Source organism: Cucurbita pepo, chromosome LG12, assembly GCF_002806865.2.
Source record: "Cucurbita pepo subsp. pepo cultivar mu-cu-16 chromosome LG12, ASM280686v2, whole genome shotgun sequence".
NCBI classification, from domain to species: Eukaryota; Viridiplantae; Streptophyta; class Magnoliopsida; order Cucurbitales; family Cucurbitaceae; genus Cucurbita; species Cucurbita pepo.
In genome coordinates this window covers 7,326,451-7,340,935 of record NC_036649.1, presented here as the reverse complement: position 1 = coordinate 7,340,935, position 14,485 = coordinate 7,326,451, and the positions used below count along the sequence as shown (strand labels likewise).

At 35.9% G+C, this 14,485-nt stretch overlaps 2 protein-coding genes across 2 annotated transcripts; one reads left to right on the top strand and one right to left on the bottom strand.

Annotated features, from left to right (window-relative positions):
• Window positions 1-301: 301 nt before the first annotated feature.
• On the bottom strand, window positions 302-3,044 carry LOC111806766. Its single transcript, XM_023692212.1, has 6 exons — window positions 2,794-3,044; window positions 2,643-2,695; window positions 2,379-2,434; window positions 1,783-2,268; window positions 763-943; window positions 302-668 (listed from the first exon to the last, which is right to left on the bottom strand). Exons 1-6 carry the CDS (start codon window positions 2,936-2,938, stop codon window positions 519-521), a joined length of 1,071 nt encoding a protein of 356 aa, XP_023547980.1. The 5' UTR covers window positions 2,939-3,044; the 3' UTR covers window positions 302-518.
• Window positions 3,045-12,116: 9,072 nt separating this feature from the next.
• LOC111806747 (zinc finger protein WIP2-like) lies at window positions 12,117-14,276 on the top strand. The gene is made up of 2 exons (XM_023692186.1): window positions 12,117-12,590; window positions 13,629-14,276. Exons 1-2 carry the CDS (start codon window positions 12,165-12,167, stop codon window positions 14,082-14,084), a joined length of 882 nt encoding a protein of 293 aa, XP_023547954.1. The 5' UTR covers window positions 12,117-12,164; the 3' UTR covers window positions 14,085-14,276.
• Window positions 14,277-14,485: the final 209 nt, after the last annotated feature.

Genomic DNA, 14,485 nt, shown 5'->3' with positions numbered 1-14,485 from the left:
TCCACCCCTGCTCGTAGTACAGAAAACATCTTTAACATTTGTACTTGGGTTTTAGTTCTACAACACATGAGGTTGAAGAGATCGAAACTCCTACCTTCTGATAAAAAATATATGTCTAAATGAATTTAGTTATGTTTAGACTGACTTCTTGACCAATAATACATGTCTCAACTCGCTCAGTTATCCAATATAACACAAACGAAGAACAAAATTACGCCAAATCCAAAACCAAAATCCAGCAAAGAAACATTTCCCAGCTACAAATCAAGAGAAGTCCATACAAACAACAGCAAGAAAGAGCTTCCTCTAAACGGTGTTATTGTATTGTAAGAAATGCTTTTCTATTCAGAAAAATTGTCTGGTGGCTAAGCTCTCTAGATACAACAGCAATCTTATAAACAAGGACCAACATCAGTGTGTAGCTTATAAGACAGGGTGGTGGTGTGGTTGTAATGACACTGAGAACAACACATAAAGAATGAAAGAATAAATGCTTTTAGCTCTTCATACACCTGTTTTTAGTTGGAAAGAGTGCAAGGCTTCAGAAACCAAAGAACATCCAATGCTCTTGCTTCTTTTTCACCAACAGCAGATGAAATGTTCTTAACTCTATCAGCTGGTACTCCCCCTTTTGTTACCTCCTCCACTCCTACAATGCTTTCCTTCTCCTAATAGAAAACAAACACACAGGATGATCAATCAAAGAAGTTCATCAACTTCATCTAACTTCAAAAAGTCATTCATGATGGTTCCATTGCATACCTTTAGTCTTGATCTTGAAGTTTTTGAAGAAGCGGGGATTTTGTATGGTGCACGTACGTTGGAAAAGCATTGGGGAGAAGGTGGATTGGTTCGGATTTGCAGCTCGCCGTCGTCTCTTTTGTGCCATACTTTCTCCATGTCCAGAGAGATCGGGACGTTCTCGCTGTCCGCCACGGTTTTGCTGCATCGAATTTTATGTAAACTAATTATTCTAACACAACATAACATGACCCGACATTGGAAGTTCATTGAGTTCTGTATCATAGGCTTAAAATCATGAAAATGTATATTCTTCAAAATGAACCTAATCCTTACAAGCTGCTGTTGAAAATGTTGAGGATTGTTGGGACACATTGGCTAATTAAGGGGTTGATCGAAATACATCTCTATTGGTATGAAGTCTTTTAGGAAAACCAAAAACAAAGTCACGAGAGCTTATGCTAAAAAACAGACAATATCATACCATTGTGGAGTTTTGTGATTCCTAACATGGTATCAGAGTCATGTCAATAAAATCCTCAAATATCAAACAAAAAAGTTTTGAGTCTCGAAGATGTAGTCAAATAAAAGGTGTACTTTGTTGGAGGGCTCCAAAGAGAGTCAAGGCTCGATTAAGGGGAGGTTGTTCGAGGGCTCCATAGGCCTTAGGAGAGGCTCTATGGTGTACTTTGATCAAGGGGAGGATTGTTGGGAGAGGAGTCCCACGTCGGCTAATTAAAGGGTTGATCATGGGTTTATAAGTAAGGAATACATCTCCATTGTACGAGGCTTTTTGGGGAAACAAAAAACAAAGCCTTATGCTCAAAGTGGACAATATCATACCATTGTGAAGATCCGTGATTCCTAATAGAAAACAAGGGTGGTGAATTTAAAGAATGATATCGGGCTTTTAGGCATATGATTCACAGACACAAGAATGATATCGGGCTTTTAGGCATATGATTCACAGACACACATATACAAGAATTCAGCAAGTCAAACACACTGCATAAACAAGAACATCGATAACAAAGTACTCACATATTGATCCTTTTCTTCTGCTTCACACTGTTACTGATTGATCCATCAGATTTCTCTATAACCAGTTCACCAAATGGCTTCCTCTCTTTCACCTTTCTTTCCAGATTATTCGAATCCTTCAATGGATCCTCCTTCTGTACACATTTCTTCTCACCAGCAACACCATTCTCCACAGCCGATTGCTTAACATTCTCTTTCTCCCTTACCCTGACCGCCATTCTTTTTATCTCATTACAAAACTCTGTAATTTGGTTCAGAATATCTCGCCCTGCAAACAAGTTCCTTGCTGAAAGTGTGCTTTTCAGCGATGGTGCCCCATTGTTCTTCTGTTTCCCATCATCCATCAATGGCTTCTTCTCAGCGCTTGACTTGATCCCTGCTTTAGTGGCGGCTTTGGCTGTGTGGCTTTGAGGCGTTGAAGAATTCGGATTCTGATTCTCATTGTTTGAAGCTTGAGGAAGCCCTCTTCTCTTCAAGTTTCCATCTCTGAATTATCCCCAAAAAGGAAATAAGAAAAAGCTTAAGATCTATTCGGAATCAAGAATATCCAACTGTGAAAGTTGCTAAAACTGAAACTATAATGCTAATTACAGTACCTTCCTATCCGATCACTGGATTGAAGAGTTTCAGTGCTATAACCCGGGCTTGTAAGCTTCCAAACAAAAATCAGTAAATTTAGCGGAAAAGAAGAACAAAAAAAAAAAAAAATTATGTGCCCTAATTTGATCGGATTAGCTCAACTCTGCTCAAATCAGAAATTTCAACCAAAACAGCAAAATCTTGACATTCTTTCCCCTCGTTCGAATCAAACAGTACCAAATCAAAGAACAAGAAAAAGAAAGCGGGAAATAAATCGATACCTTCGTAGGAGTTACTCGAAGTAACTCTTCAGCCGTCTTCGGATGCTTACAATCTATACAGAATCAAAAGAAAACAAAACCGATCACGATCTAAAACGGAAAATATTTCCAGATTCAAGAACGGGATGGATCGAGCGAAAGATGATCTTACCAGGTCGACAAAACCAGGCCTCATCATCAACAGCGTCGGAGTTCGCGGTGAAATCAACCCATTTGGGAGCATTGATGTGCTCGTACAATTCATCCTCTACGAATCTCCACTGAACATTTTTCCAGTCGATCTTTGCTGGTTCCATTATCGGGCTCGAGAATATTGGTTGGGGAGAGGCCGAAGCAGCAGCAGAAGAAAAAGTGACCGTTAAGTGTCCTGGAGAATTCTCTACGTTTATGTGAGCGTTTTTGTGGGCAGCTCGCCGATTCTGACCGTTGGAGTTTTTTTTTTTTTTTTAATTATTTAATTATAAGTAAATTGTCAAGTTGTTGGGCTTGTAAATATTTTGGGCCGGTTGGGTTCGGCCCATAAACTTGTTTTTGCCGATTTTCCTGGAAATTAAAGTTAAAAAATAAAATTTATAATTGACGGAGAATTTATTTTTTTGGGGAGTTAATAGTTTGGGGATATAATGAAATTTAATGCATAATAAATTTAACTCCCAAAAAATAGTGTAAATAAGTAACGAGTGAAAAAAAAATATATCATTTTCACTATTTCTTTAACAAATTTTGAAATAAATAACCTCTACTATTAACAAAAGTCGTTTAGATCGAACAAATTTGTAACCCGAACAACTGGGTTAGATCCAAAACGTCTTTTAACCTAATCGAGGTCACCTCGACCTACAAGCATCCTAAATCAATGCAGTTTTACGGACCCGAAATCTGAAAAGAGGACAATATTTAGGCCCCGAAAAGAGGACATCGATTGGAGAGGGGAACGAGTACCAGCAAGAACGCTGGGCCTTGAAGGGGGTGGATTGTAAGATCCCACGTCAGTTGGAGAGGTGAACAAAATATTCTTTTAAACTTCAAGGGGAAGCTCAAAGAGGACAATATGTGCTAGCGATGGGCTTGGGCGGTTACAGTTATACATCTCGGTTCATAGAACATGTCGCTTAAATTGATGACACCGAAACTACACGAATGTTCCTATATCCATCAAGTAACATAACTCAAATGCAACATATGTCAAAGACAGTACCTTTCCTCCGACTTCTTTCTCGAGAAAAAGCTCGATAACTTGCACCGTGCAGTCGGAAGCAAATTAATTTGTTCTTCGAAAAGACCTCGACTTTTCCAACTGATTCACCCAAGTCCAACAGTTCCTATAAAACCACACAAGATGATCCACACAAACATCTTAAAACGACATGTTCTAAAACCGTTCGGTCTCTAACCGATACACCGAAAAGCATACCTTATAGCTCATATGGTCAGGATCAATCACATCTTGCCATATTACCTGAAGCCACAAACAAAAGAACACAAATTCAATGAGTTCAAATCAAATAACATAAACACAATCCCGAATAACAACTAAGCCACAGTTCATAAGAGGCATTAGGTTGATGATCGTCGCAACAAACAAAAAACATATCGCAAAATCATACAATGAGTATCAACAACATCCTTCTCAACGAATGGAGTATATGTCGGTTTGGGAAAATCGATATCAACCGTCGAAGAACGATACTCGGATTCCCTTTCACAGATATCCATTGAAGGAGGTAAATGGTGAGTTTCTTGACTGCAAAATACCAAAAAGATATTATTAAGAATGATGCTCTCATAGATATTATTAAGAATGAGGAACAAATGGGCCATCGGCCCACATTAGATTGTGGGCCGCCATCATATATGGACCCAAATAAAAATAATTAAATTAATAAAAATATCTTTAAAAATATAAACAAAATAAAAAATTTAGAGGTATTTTTATTAATTTATCGATGAAATTTAAAATAATTTAGGAATATAATATATAAAAAATAATGGGTGTGGAAAAAAAAAAAAAAATAGAAAATGGAGCTTTCTAAACAGCTGAAGTGGGTGTTGGGTAACTATGCAATTTCAATGCTTTGTTTTGTACATTACAAAGATGTATGGCCCATACACCATCCCCATCCTTCACTTTTTTCTCTATTTAAAATTATTTATTTTAATATCGACTTAGAGGTCAAATATTTAAATTTTTTTAATTTAAATTTTTTCTCGAGTTAAAAGTAAAAAAAAATAAATTATGGATGCGAAAGCTCGAGAGAAGAAGATTCATAAACCCGACAAATTGAATTAATGTTATTAATTTAGAAACTTTTCATAACTGGGTTCACTATTAAACTGGAACCGGAGATATTGAAATCTATGGGTGTAGAGAAAAGATAGTTTATTTGTGACGTTTAGGTCTACTTTAAATCTATATTGAACGACGAAAAAAATAACCCTGAAAGTTAAACCGTGAATTGCATTTACAACTTTTTAACCTCTTTACATTTTTAGTTCGAATATTTGAGTTTAAACGTGTATAGATTTGTTTATGGTTTTGTCTGGAAAGAATATTAACGATTTTCTCCTCTTTTGATCGGGTGGGGTCGGGAGACTATATTTACATTCCGAACAAACAAATAGTGTTATTAGCAAGAAGGTTATGGACGGTGTGGGACTATTATGTAAGGATTTTAGATCCATTTGTGCCACAAAACTTTAGGGTATCCTTTATCCATTGGGTAAGGGGTCGGTGAAAATGAAACTGAATTTGGTGGGATGTTGGGAGATAAGAATGTCACTATCCTCATAAATAAATAAATTTGTTATAAATTTGTGTAACGCTCCATACCCAAAATTTGAAATTCAGATTCGGCACCTGTGCACCTACGTTCCTCGCTTATTAAGAGTGAAATGATCTCTATAAACAAACCCGAGTCATCCTTCTCACACACATGCATTTCAGGAAAATCATAGGAAAACATAGTTAACCATAAAGTTATTATGATCGAGCCACCGAAAGGTAAGGTGCACCATGTTGGTGCATAAAGTAACTTTCATTTCTTTTAAGTCTTTCTTAGTGATCATATTCTCAAAATGCTCTCATTCGTATATGGTCTCGATACATTCATGTATACCCCTTTATTCGAGTGTCACACAACGAGCTTTAAATTTATTATTATTATTATTATTTTTTTTTTTTTTTTTTTTGTTAGAATATCATCTTTCCAAAATTCAATTTTAGTTATTTACTTCCAGAAAAAATTAATTTATTCTCTAAGAATTTCTAAAAAAATCCATTAGAAAATACGACATTTAGTCATTTATTAATTTTAAAAATAAACGAGCAAAGAACTCTCATAATGATACGAACATAATTAAATAATAATTTACACATCTTTTTTTCTTATAAAGTCATAAGTTCAAATATGTCACTCTACATTCAAATTATGAGAAGAGTCATCAAAGCATATTTAAATAGATACTATGTTTACATATGAATCCCTACGTCCTTACTTTCCATGTTAGGAATAGGCGTACATATCTCTCGTTATTTGGGACCCTATTCATCTTTATATAGGTGTACGGACGTGTTTTTTATTATCGCTCGTTATTTGGGACCCTATTCATCTTTATATAAGCGTACGGACGTGTTTTTTATATATCGCTCGTTATTTGGGACCCTGTTCGTCTCTTTGGGCTTCTAGTGAATCAAGATATACGTTTGATTGTCCATGTGATACAATAATATGGTCTAATTTAAAATTATGGAAAGTAGAAGGACTAAATGAAAAGTAATTTAAAAGACCCAACAAGCAATGGGATGTGAAGGTTGAAAGGGAACAAAAAGGAAGAAGGGAAAGGGCATTGATTTGGGAGACAAAGCAATAGATGGACAGTTAGAGGGGCTTTTAAATAAATAATAAAATAATATAATAAACCCTATTGAAAGATAAGGACATCATTACCCTTCATTCTCTCTCTTCCTGCCCTCCAAATTTATTAGCCTAGAGAGAGAAAGAATTATGACGTCATATATATGAAGGAACAGTGAGTTCCAATGATGGACAAAAAAGTGCACTGTTTGAGCATCCCATGCAACTGCCTGCTGCTGTTCATTCATTCCACTCTCTCTCTCTCTCTCTTTTTCAAAATTTATTACAAAAATAAATAAATTAATAATTCATGTCCCTAAGGTCCTACCCTATCATTTAGGCTCCCATCACTTTCACTTCCCCGTTTGCTTCACAACTAGGGTTTCATGCTCTTAAATATTAAACTTTAGGTTACCCGATACGATACTTTACGTTCGTGTTCCTAATTTCATTCATTTAATGTAACATGTCACGGTAGCGAGTGTGTATATATATATATATATATATATATTATTTAAGGATTACGCGACGGGTTGTTGATGCATGTCCTAAAGTGGGAGGGTAAGTGACCTAATAATACCAAAACTGAAATTGGATACAAACAATGACCAATTCCATTTTTCTGTTCAACCCATAATTTTTTTATTTTATTTTCTTAAAAATGTCTCTGAAGAAATTCTGAAAAAGTTTTTTTTTTTTTTTTTAAATTAAATTTAAGATTAGATCATTCAGAGAGAGAGACAGGGTTTCAGAATTCAGAGAGAAAAAAAAAAATAAAATAAAATAAATAAAATAAATAAAAATAAAAGAAAGAGGCTCGTTTTTCCAACCATGCACATTCGTGTAGTCTTCAATGTATTTAATTATTTCCCTCCATATTTATGAACTTTTATTTCTCTGTCTTATTATTGTTTTTATTTTTAAAAGGTGTGTTTTTTAATACATTTAATATTTTGTCGAAAATTTTTCAATATTTTAAATATATAAATGATGATAGCCTAAGCCCACGACTAGTCCGATATTATCTATTGTGAGATCCTACATTGCCGGTGTCTGCTAGGGGAAGGTTTCCACGTCCTTGTAAATAGTGGTTTGTTCTCCTCCCCAATCAATGTGGGACATTACAATCTCACCCCCATTGAAGCCCAGCGTCCTCGCTGACACTCTTTCCTTCCTCCCATCGATGTAGGACCGCCCCCAAATCCACCCTCCTTTGGGGCCAGCGTCCTTACTGGCACACCGTCTCGTGTCTACCCCCATTCAGGGAACAGCAAGAAAGCTAGCACATCGTCTGATGTGTGGCTCTAATACCATTTGTAACAACCTAGATCCACCGCCTAGCAGATATTGTCCTCTTTGGGTTTTTCCTTTCGGTTTCCCACTAAAGGCTTTAAAACGCGTCTGCTAGGGCTCCTCCCCAACCAATGTGGTACATCACAATCCACCCCCTTTTGAGGCTCAACGTCCTCACTGACACTCTTTCCTTCCTCCAATCGATGTGGGACCACCCCCAAATCCACTCCCCTTTGGGTCCAGCGTCCTTACTGACACACCGCCTCGTGTCTACCCCCCTTCAGGGAACAGTGAAAAGGCTGGCACATCGTCCGATGTCTAACTCTAATACCATTTGTAACAACCTAAATCCACCGCTAGCAAGGATACTAAGCCTTAAAAATGGTGGTTTATTCTCCACCCCAACCAATGTGGGACATCACAGTCAGCAAGGATACTAAACCTTAAAAAAAGGTGGATTGTGAGAACGACATCGATTGATGAAGAGAACGAATGCCAACGAAGATATTAGATCCCAATAGATCGTGAGATCCCACATCAGTTAGAGAAGATAACGAAACATTGTTTATAAGAGTATGAAAACCTCTCACTAGCAGACACAATCTAGAAAAAACCTAAATTATATTAAAATTAAAAAATATTTGGAGTTTGGGTTAGTCTAGTTTAAAACCAACCATATGATTGGATTAATTATTATTATTATTATTATTATTTGGGTTTTGTCGTATTGAATTAAATTAGGGAGTAAATTATATCGTAATAATTAGGCTAATTATTTTGTTCCTCGCCCTCACTCTCATAATAGCTGTCATTAGGAGAATTCATTTTTGGCATTGCTCCAACCAACCTACCTTTCTTTTTGACTTCCCATTACTTCACCCGACATAACAACTTTACTCTCATTCCCCGTCTAAATTCTCCGACCCGAATCTCCGACCCGAACATACTTTCATGCTCGAAAAAAATTAATATTTATTATAAAATTTTAATCAGTCGAGTTATATTAAAATTTATTCCGAAAACTATTAAAAATTAAAATAAAATTTAAATGTTTGAATGTGGTACTGCCAAAAATAAAATAATAACGAGGAGTCATTTAGAATAAAATTAAATGTGAAATTAATATGGGAGACTGGAGGAGGTGGTTATTAGATTTGGTTTTTAAATTGTTATTTATTTATTTATTTATTTATTTTTAGGTCATCTCTCTATCTCTGTACAGTATAATCTGATTTTTATTTATTTATTTATTTTATTTATTTTATTTTATTTATTTATTTATTTATTTATTAAAAGTTTAAATATATACCTTATGAGAGATTCCCAAACCTAAAGGGCCTGAGAGCTTTTTGGATTTTTATTTGTTTTTTCATAAAAAGCCACGACCGTTTCGATAATTTTTTTAGACCGAAATAATTGAACTGACACGACTTATCTCATATCTAATTATTATTATTATTATTATTATTTTTTACAAATTAAATTAATTAAGGTAAATTTTAAAATATTAATATTAAGTTTATTATAAACGGTCTCTCGGTAGGATTCCAGAAAAATCAAACCTTTTAGAATTTTCTTTTAAAGTTGTCGTATTTGCTTATAAGTGGATTAAAGTAGTGATGTTGAGGTGTGAACCAATCTTTATCTCTGTCCCTCAATCAATCAATGGCAATACAAAACAGAACAGTGAACGTTAAAGCAGGCTAACGATAACCTTAAGTATAGTAAGATAAAAAAAAAAAACTTGGAATTAGGGTTTGTACGTACTTGCTTGGTGACTCGAGAACCTCGAATAGAATTCACAATCCAACCTCATCCAACTCATCAACCACATTAGTTCGGTATTCTTAATTTTTTTTAAAAAGTAGGGTTGGGATAGGTGCAACCCTATTTTTGGGTCAGTTGGGTTGACTCAGAAAAAAAAAAAAAAAAAAAAAAAAAAAAAAAAAAAANGAGGTCCCACGTCCGTTTGAGAGAGAGAAACATAGTATTTCTTATAAGGGTGTGTTATTTTGACGGAAAACTTAGAAGAGAAAGGTTAAAGAGGACAATATTTGTTAGCCGTAAACTTGAACTGTTACATTATGAACCGAAGAACGAGACAAGTCGCATAGAAATGTTGTATAGACAAGACGTAACATAAAAATAGTCAATGTCACTTCGTTAACACAAAAGAAAAGAAGTGGATCCCCATAAGAAGTGAAAAATGAGAGAAATTTGATTGATTGACAATTCAATATAAAATTTTCTTTGCATGCTTCAAGCTAAAACTAGGAGCTTACTAAATCATTATTTTATTTTATTTTATTTTCAAAATTATTTATTTTTATTTTATTTATTTATTTTTCTCTCTCTTTCCTAATCTCCCAGGGGACAACCGGCATGTACTCTCTGACGCTGTCGTTTTCCCTTATTTATTTATTTATTATCTTTTTCCTTCCAGTTTGCAGGGGGTAAAATTTTCCACTTTCTTTTCCTTAAATCTTTATTTAAATAAAAAATAAAAAATTTCTTTGTTTAGTTTCATTTATTCGAATTCTGTCATTAAACCAAATTACAAAAATAAAATCAATTTTGTTATTATTATTGTTATATAAAAAATAAAAAAAGTAGATATTTAAAATAAGGAAATAAGGTTTATAATTAATTTATTAAATTAATGATTAAGCCTAAAATAATTCAAATTTAATCCACCAATCCAATGTTAGATGAACACGACTCTCCACAATGGTATGATTCCACAATGGTATGATATTGTCCATTTTGAGCAAGGCTCTCGTAGCTTTGCTTTGGGCTTCCCCAAAAGGCATGCCTCGTCCCATAATATTCCTCACTTATAAACTCATGATCATTCGTGCGCCTCTCAGGCTCTTGTAGCTTTGCTTTGGGCTTCCCCAAAAGGCAGGCCTCGTCCCATAGTATTTCTCACTTATAAACCCATGATCAGCCTCTCAGGCTCTTGTAGCTTTGCTTTGGGCTTCCCCAAAAGGCAGGCCTCGTCCCATAGTATTTCTCACTTATAAACCCATGATCAGCCTCTCAGGCTCTTGTAGCTTTGCTTTGGGCTTCCCCAAAAGGCAGGCCTCGTCCCATAGTATTTCTCACTTATAAACCCATGATCAGCCTCTCAGGCTCTTGTAGCTTTGCTTTGGGCTTCCCCAAAAGGCAGGCCTCGTCCCATAGTATTTCTCACTTATAAACCCATGATCAGCCTCTCAGGCTCTTGTAGCTTTGCTTTGGGCTTCCCCAAAAGGCAGGCCTCGTCCCATAGTATTTCTCACTTATAAACCCATGATCATTCGTGCGCCTCTCTCCTTAATCGAGGCTCGACTCCTTCCTTTTCTTTTGGAGTTCTTTGTTCGATATTTGAAGATTTACCAATCTATTGACACGACTAAGTTTAGGGTATGACTCTGATAGCATGTTAGACGAACACGACTCTCCACAATGGTATGATATTGTCTACTTTGAGCATCAGCTCTCATGATTTTGCTTTGGGTTTCTCCAAAAGGTCTCATACCAAGGAAGTTAGCATTCCTCACTTATAAACCCATGATCATTCCCTAAATTAGCCGATGTGGGACTTCCATCATCCAACATCCAAAACTACGGCAACCAAAGAGAAACAAAAAATTTTATATTTGATAAAAAAAGAATTATGTCATAGATGGTTTAGTATAAACACGAGTGAGTCCGATGCTCGAGAGAATCTGAATAGATGGATGTTCATGATGTCCTAATGAGACGATCGATATATAGGGTTAATTTGCAATGGATATGTTCGAGCAAGCCTAGATTCTCAATGTGTCTCGAAACATGAAACAACATCACGATGCATGGATCGAGTTGTTGGGAATCAAAATGACAATGAGATGCAGTGTTATTGTATCGTAACACAATGCAAACATGGATAACGTGTGTGATCGAACAATCTTAGATTTTGCACTAATGATGTTCAATTGGCGAGAGAAACTCTTGTCAATGGTCTAATGAAGCTACAAAGAGCGAAAAATGAATATGAGACTTGAGTTTCCCTTCAAGTTGGTTATGAACACGACAATATCATGATCATGAAGATCAAAAGTATAGGTCAGACCCTAAACATACCTAAATTTCTTAATTTTTTCTGATGATCGTCGTTAAATGTAAGAACGGATATTAGACACGACTCGAGGATTAAACGACGACCTAACCTAATCCACATCGCTTTCTCTCTCCTCTTTCTCTCACTTCTTATTGATATGTTACACTGTACTGCCCAAAGTACACAAAAAGCTACAAAAAAAAAAAAAAAAAAAAAAAAAAAAAAAAAAAAAAAAAAAAAAAAAANCCCTTCAAACCCTTTTTTCCGTTTTGCAAATCCCATCATCCAAACATGACAGACCCTAATCACTCCAATTCCTTCAACTTCATCCCTCTCCCATCCTCTCCGCCTTCAAATTCCGGCTTCTCCCAATGCCGCCACCGTCCTCCTCCTCCTCCGCCACCGCAAGCTCTCCCTCTCCTCAACACCTTCTCGGCGGAAACCACCGATCATCCCTCCTCTTCCACCAGCTACGAACACGACTCTCCGCCACTAGCTCTCGACTTCAGCCTCTCTTGCCCTAGCTCCAACTACTCTCGTTCCATCTCGCCGGACCCCACTGGGAAAACCCTCGACGGCGATATTTCCGACCACCCTTTGCCGATCTCCGGCAAAGGTCAGTTCTGGATTCCGACCCCATCTCAGATCCTCATCGGTCCTACTCAGTTCTCTTGCCCTCTTTGTTCTAAAGCATTCAATAGATACAATAATCTTCAGGTAAATTTCTTTTCAAAAACCCTTTTTTTTCCCCTTTTGATCCATTTTGATTCCTTTTTGTATTGTAATTTTGTTTTGGGGTTTTGATTTAACGGGTCGTGAAATGTTCTTCCTGTCCCTTGGTACTTATATTGGAAGGAAGATCGAGTTCTTGCATTCAAACCATGACTTCTTCATTTTTTATTTTTATTTTTTGGTTAATTTCATAATAATAATTTATAATTTTTTAAGAACATGTTTCAGTTATATTATATCTTTTTTTAAAATTATTATTTTTAATTTCCATTTTTTGCAGAAAAATTAACAACATTTGAAGGTGTTTTCTTCAGAAAATAATAATTAAGAACAAAAACATGTTTTCCTTCTTCTATTAACTCTTTTAACCTAAAACTTACATTTAATTACACACCATTTAAGTAATTGTTCTAAGCAATATCAAATATTTTTAATCTAATTTTTATTGAATTTGGTTAATGAACGGTTAGAAATTACGATCATTTACAATGATATGATATTGTCCACTTTGAGTATTAGTTCTTATTGTTTTACTTTGGTTTCTCCAAAATACTTTATTCCGATAGACATAATATTTTTTTACTTATAAACCCATGATGTTCTCCTTAATCGAGGCTCGATTCTTTCTTTCTCTCGAGCCCTTGAATAAAGTACACCCATTGTTCGATACTTCAGCCATTTTTACTACACTTTTGAGACTCACAACTTCATTGTTCGACACTTGAGGATTCTGTAGACACGACTAAGTTAAATGCATGATTCTGATACCTTGTTAGGTACCACGAACATTCACAGTGATATGATATTGTCCACTTTGAGCATAAATTCTTCCTAGAATGCCTCATTCTAACCCTCTCGTGCTAAAACTTGAATCGAAAAATAATTCCTTTAGTGGGTTTGTGATATAATTAAATTTCCATCGGTTTAAGCTTTTGGGTTGATGTTGTCGTGCTATAATTTGTCGGGTAATGTCATTTCATGTTTCGTGTTTTCGATTGATATTGATAGTATTTGAATGTGTAGATGCACATGTGGGGGCATGGTTCGCAATACAGAAAAGGACCAGAGTCACTAAAAGGAACACAGCCAACGGCAATGCTTAAGCTGCCATGCTATTGCTGCGCGCCAGGGTGCAAACACAACATCGACAACCCTCGGTCCCGACCGCTCAAGGACTTCCGCACCCTCCAAACGCATTACAAGCGAAAGCATGGAATCAAGCCGTTCACTTGTAGAAAATGCACCAAAGCCTTCGCGGTCAAAGGCGATTGGCGAACCCACGAGAAGAATTGTGGCAAGATTTGGTATTGCTTTTGTGGCTCGGACTTCAAACATAAGCGCTCTCTCAAGGACCACATTAAGGCCTTCGGTCGTGGACATGGTGCACTTGGCCTTGACTACTTTGACGACGACAATGAACCTGGGTCTGAACTTGAACACGAACAACACGAACCTCAACTCCTCTTCCATCTCCATTAATGACATCCTTTTTTTTGTTGTTGTCGTTTTTGTGTCGTGTGTGTGTTAAATAAGGCGTTGAACGATCGATGTTCATCGTCGTTATGTTCTGTGTATACGAAGCTGCAAATCATTTAGTTGTAAAGTTCTTGGATGGACATTGTGTTTTAGCATTCCTTTTGATTTTTTTAATATGACAATATCTTTTTTTTTTTTTCGTCACTTGGGAAAAAGAAATAAATATAAAAAGGGCATTATTTCAGATGGGGTACTATTGGAATATTCTCAAAATAAGAGGGCTATTATCGTAAATGTCTTCCGCCCTCCAAAATGGGCCGCGAGAAATGTTCATGGGCTTTATATCCTCTCGTTAAAATATTTCATCATAGTTTTTTCTTTTTATAAATTTTTAAAATATATTA

Excerpts from the sequence above, each read along its gene's own strand:
- LOC111806766 (XM_023692212.1), bottom strand. The coding sequence starts at position 2,938 with ATGGAACCAGCAAAGATCGACTGGAAAAATGTTCAGTGGAGATTCGTA. Across the intron at positions 2,435-2,642 it reads TTCGAGTAACTCCTACGAAG|CTTACAAGCCCGGGTTATAG; the intron begins GTATCGATTTAT and ends TTTGTTTGGAAG. Across the intron at positions 944-1,782 it reads CAGAAGAAAAGGATCAATAT|CAAAACCGTGGCGGACAGCG; the intron begins GTGAGTACTTTG and ends AATTCGATGCAG.
- LOC111806747 (XM_023692186.1), top strand. The coding sequence starts at position 12,165 with ATGACAGACCCTAATCACTCCAATTCCTTCAACTTCATCCCTCTCCCA. Across the intron at positions 12,591-13,628 it reads ATAGATACAATAATCTTCAG|ATGCACATGTGGGGGCATGG; the intron begins GTAAATTTCTTT and ends TTGAATGTGTAG.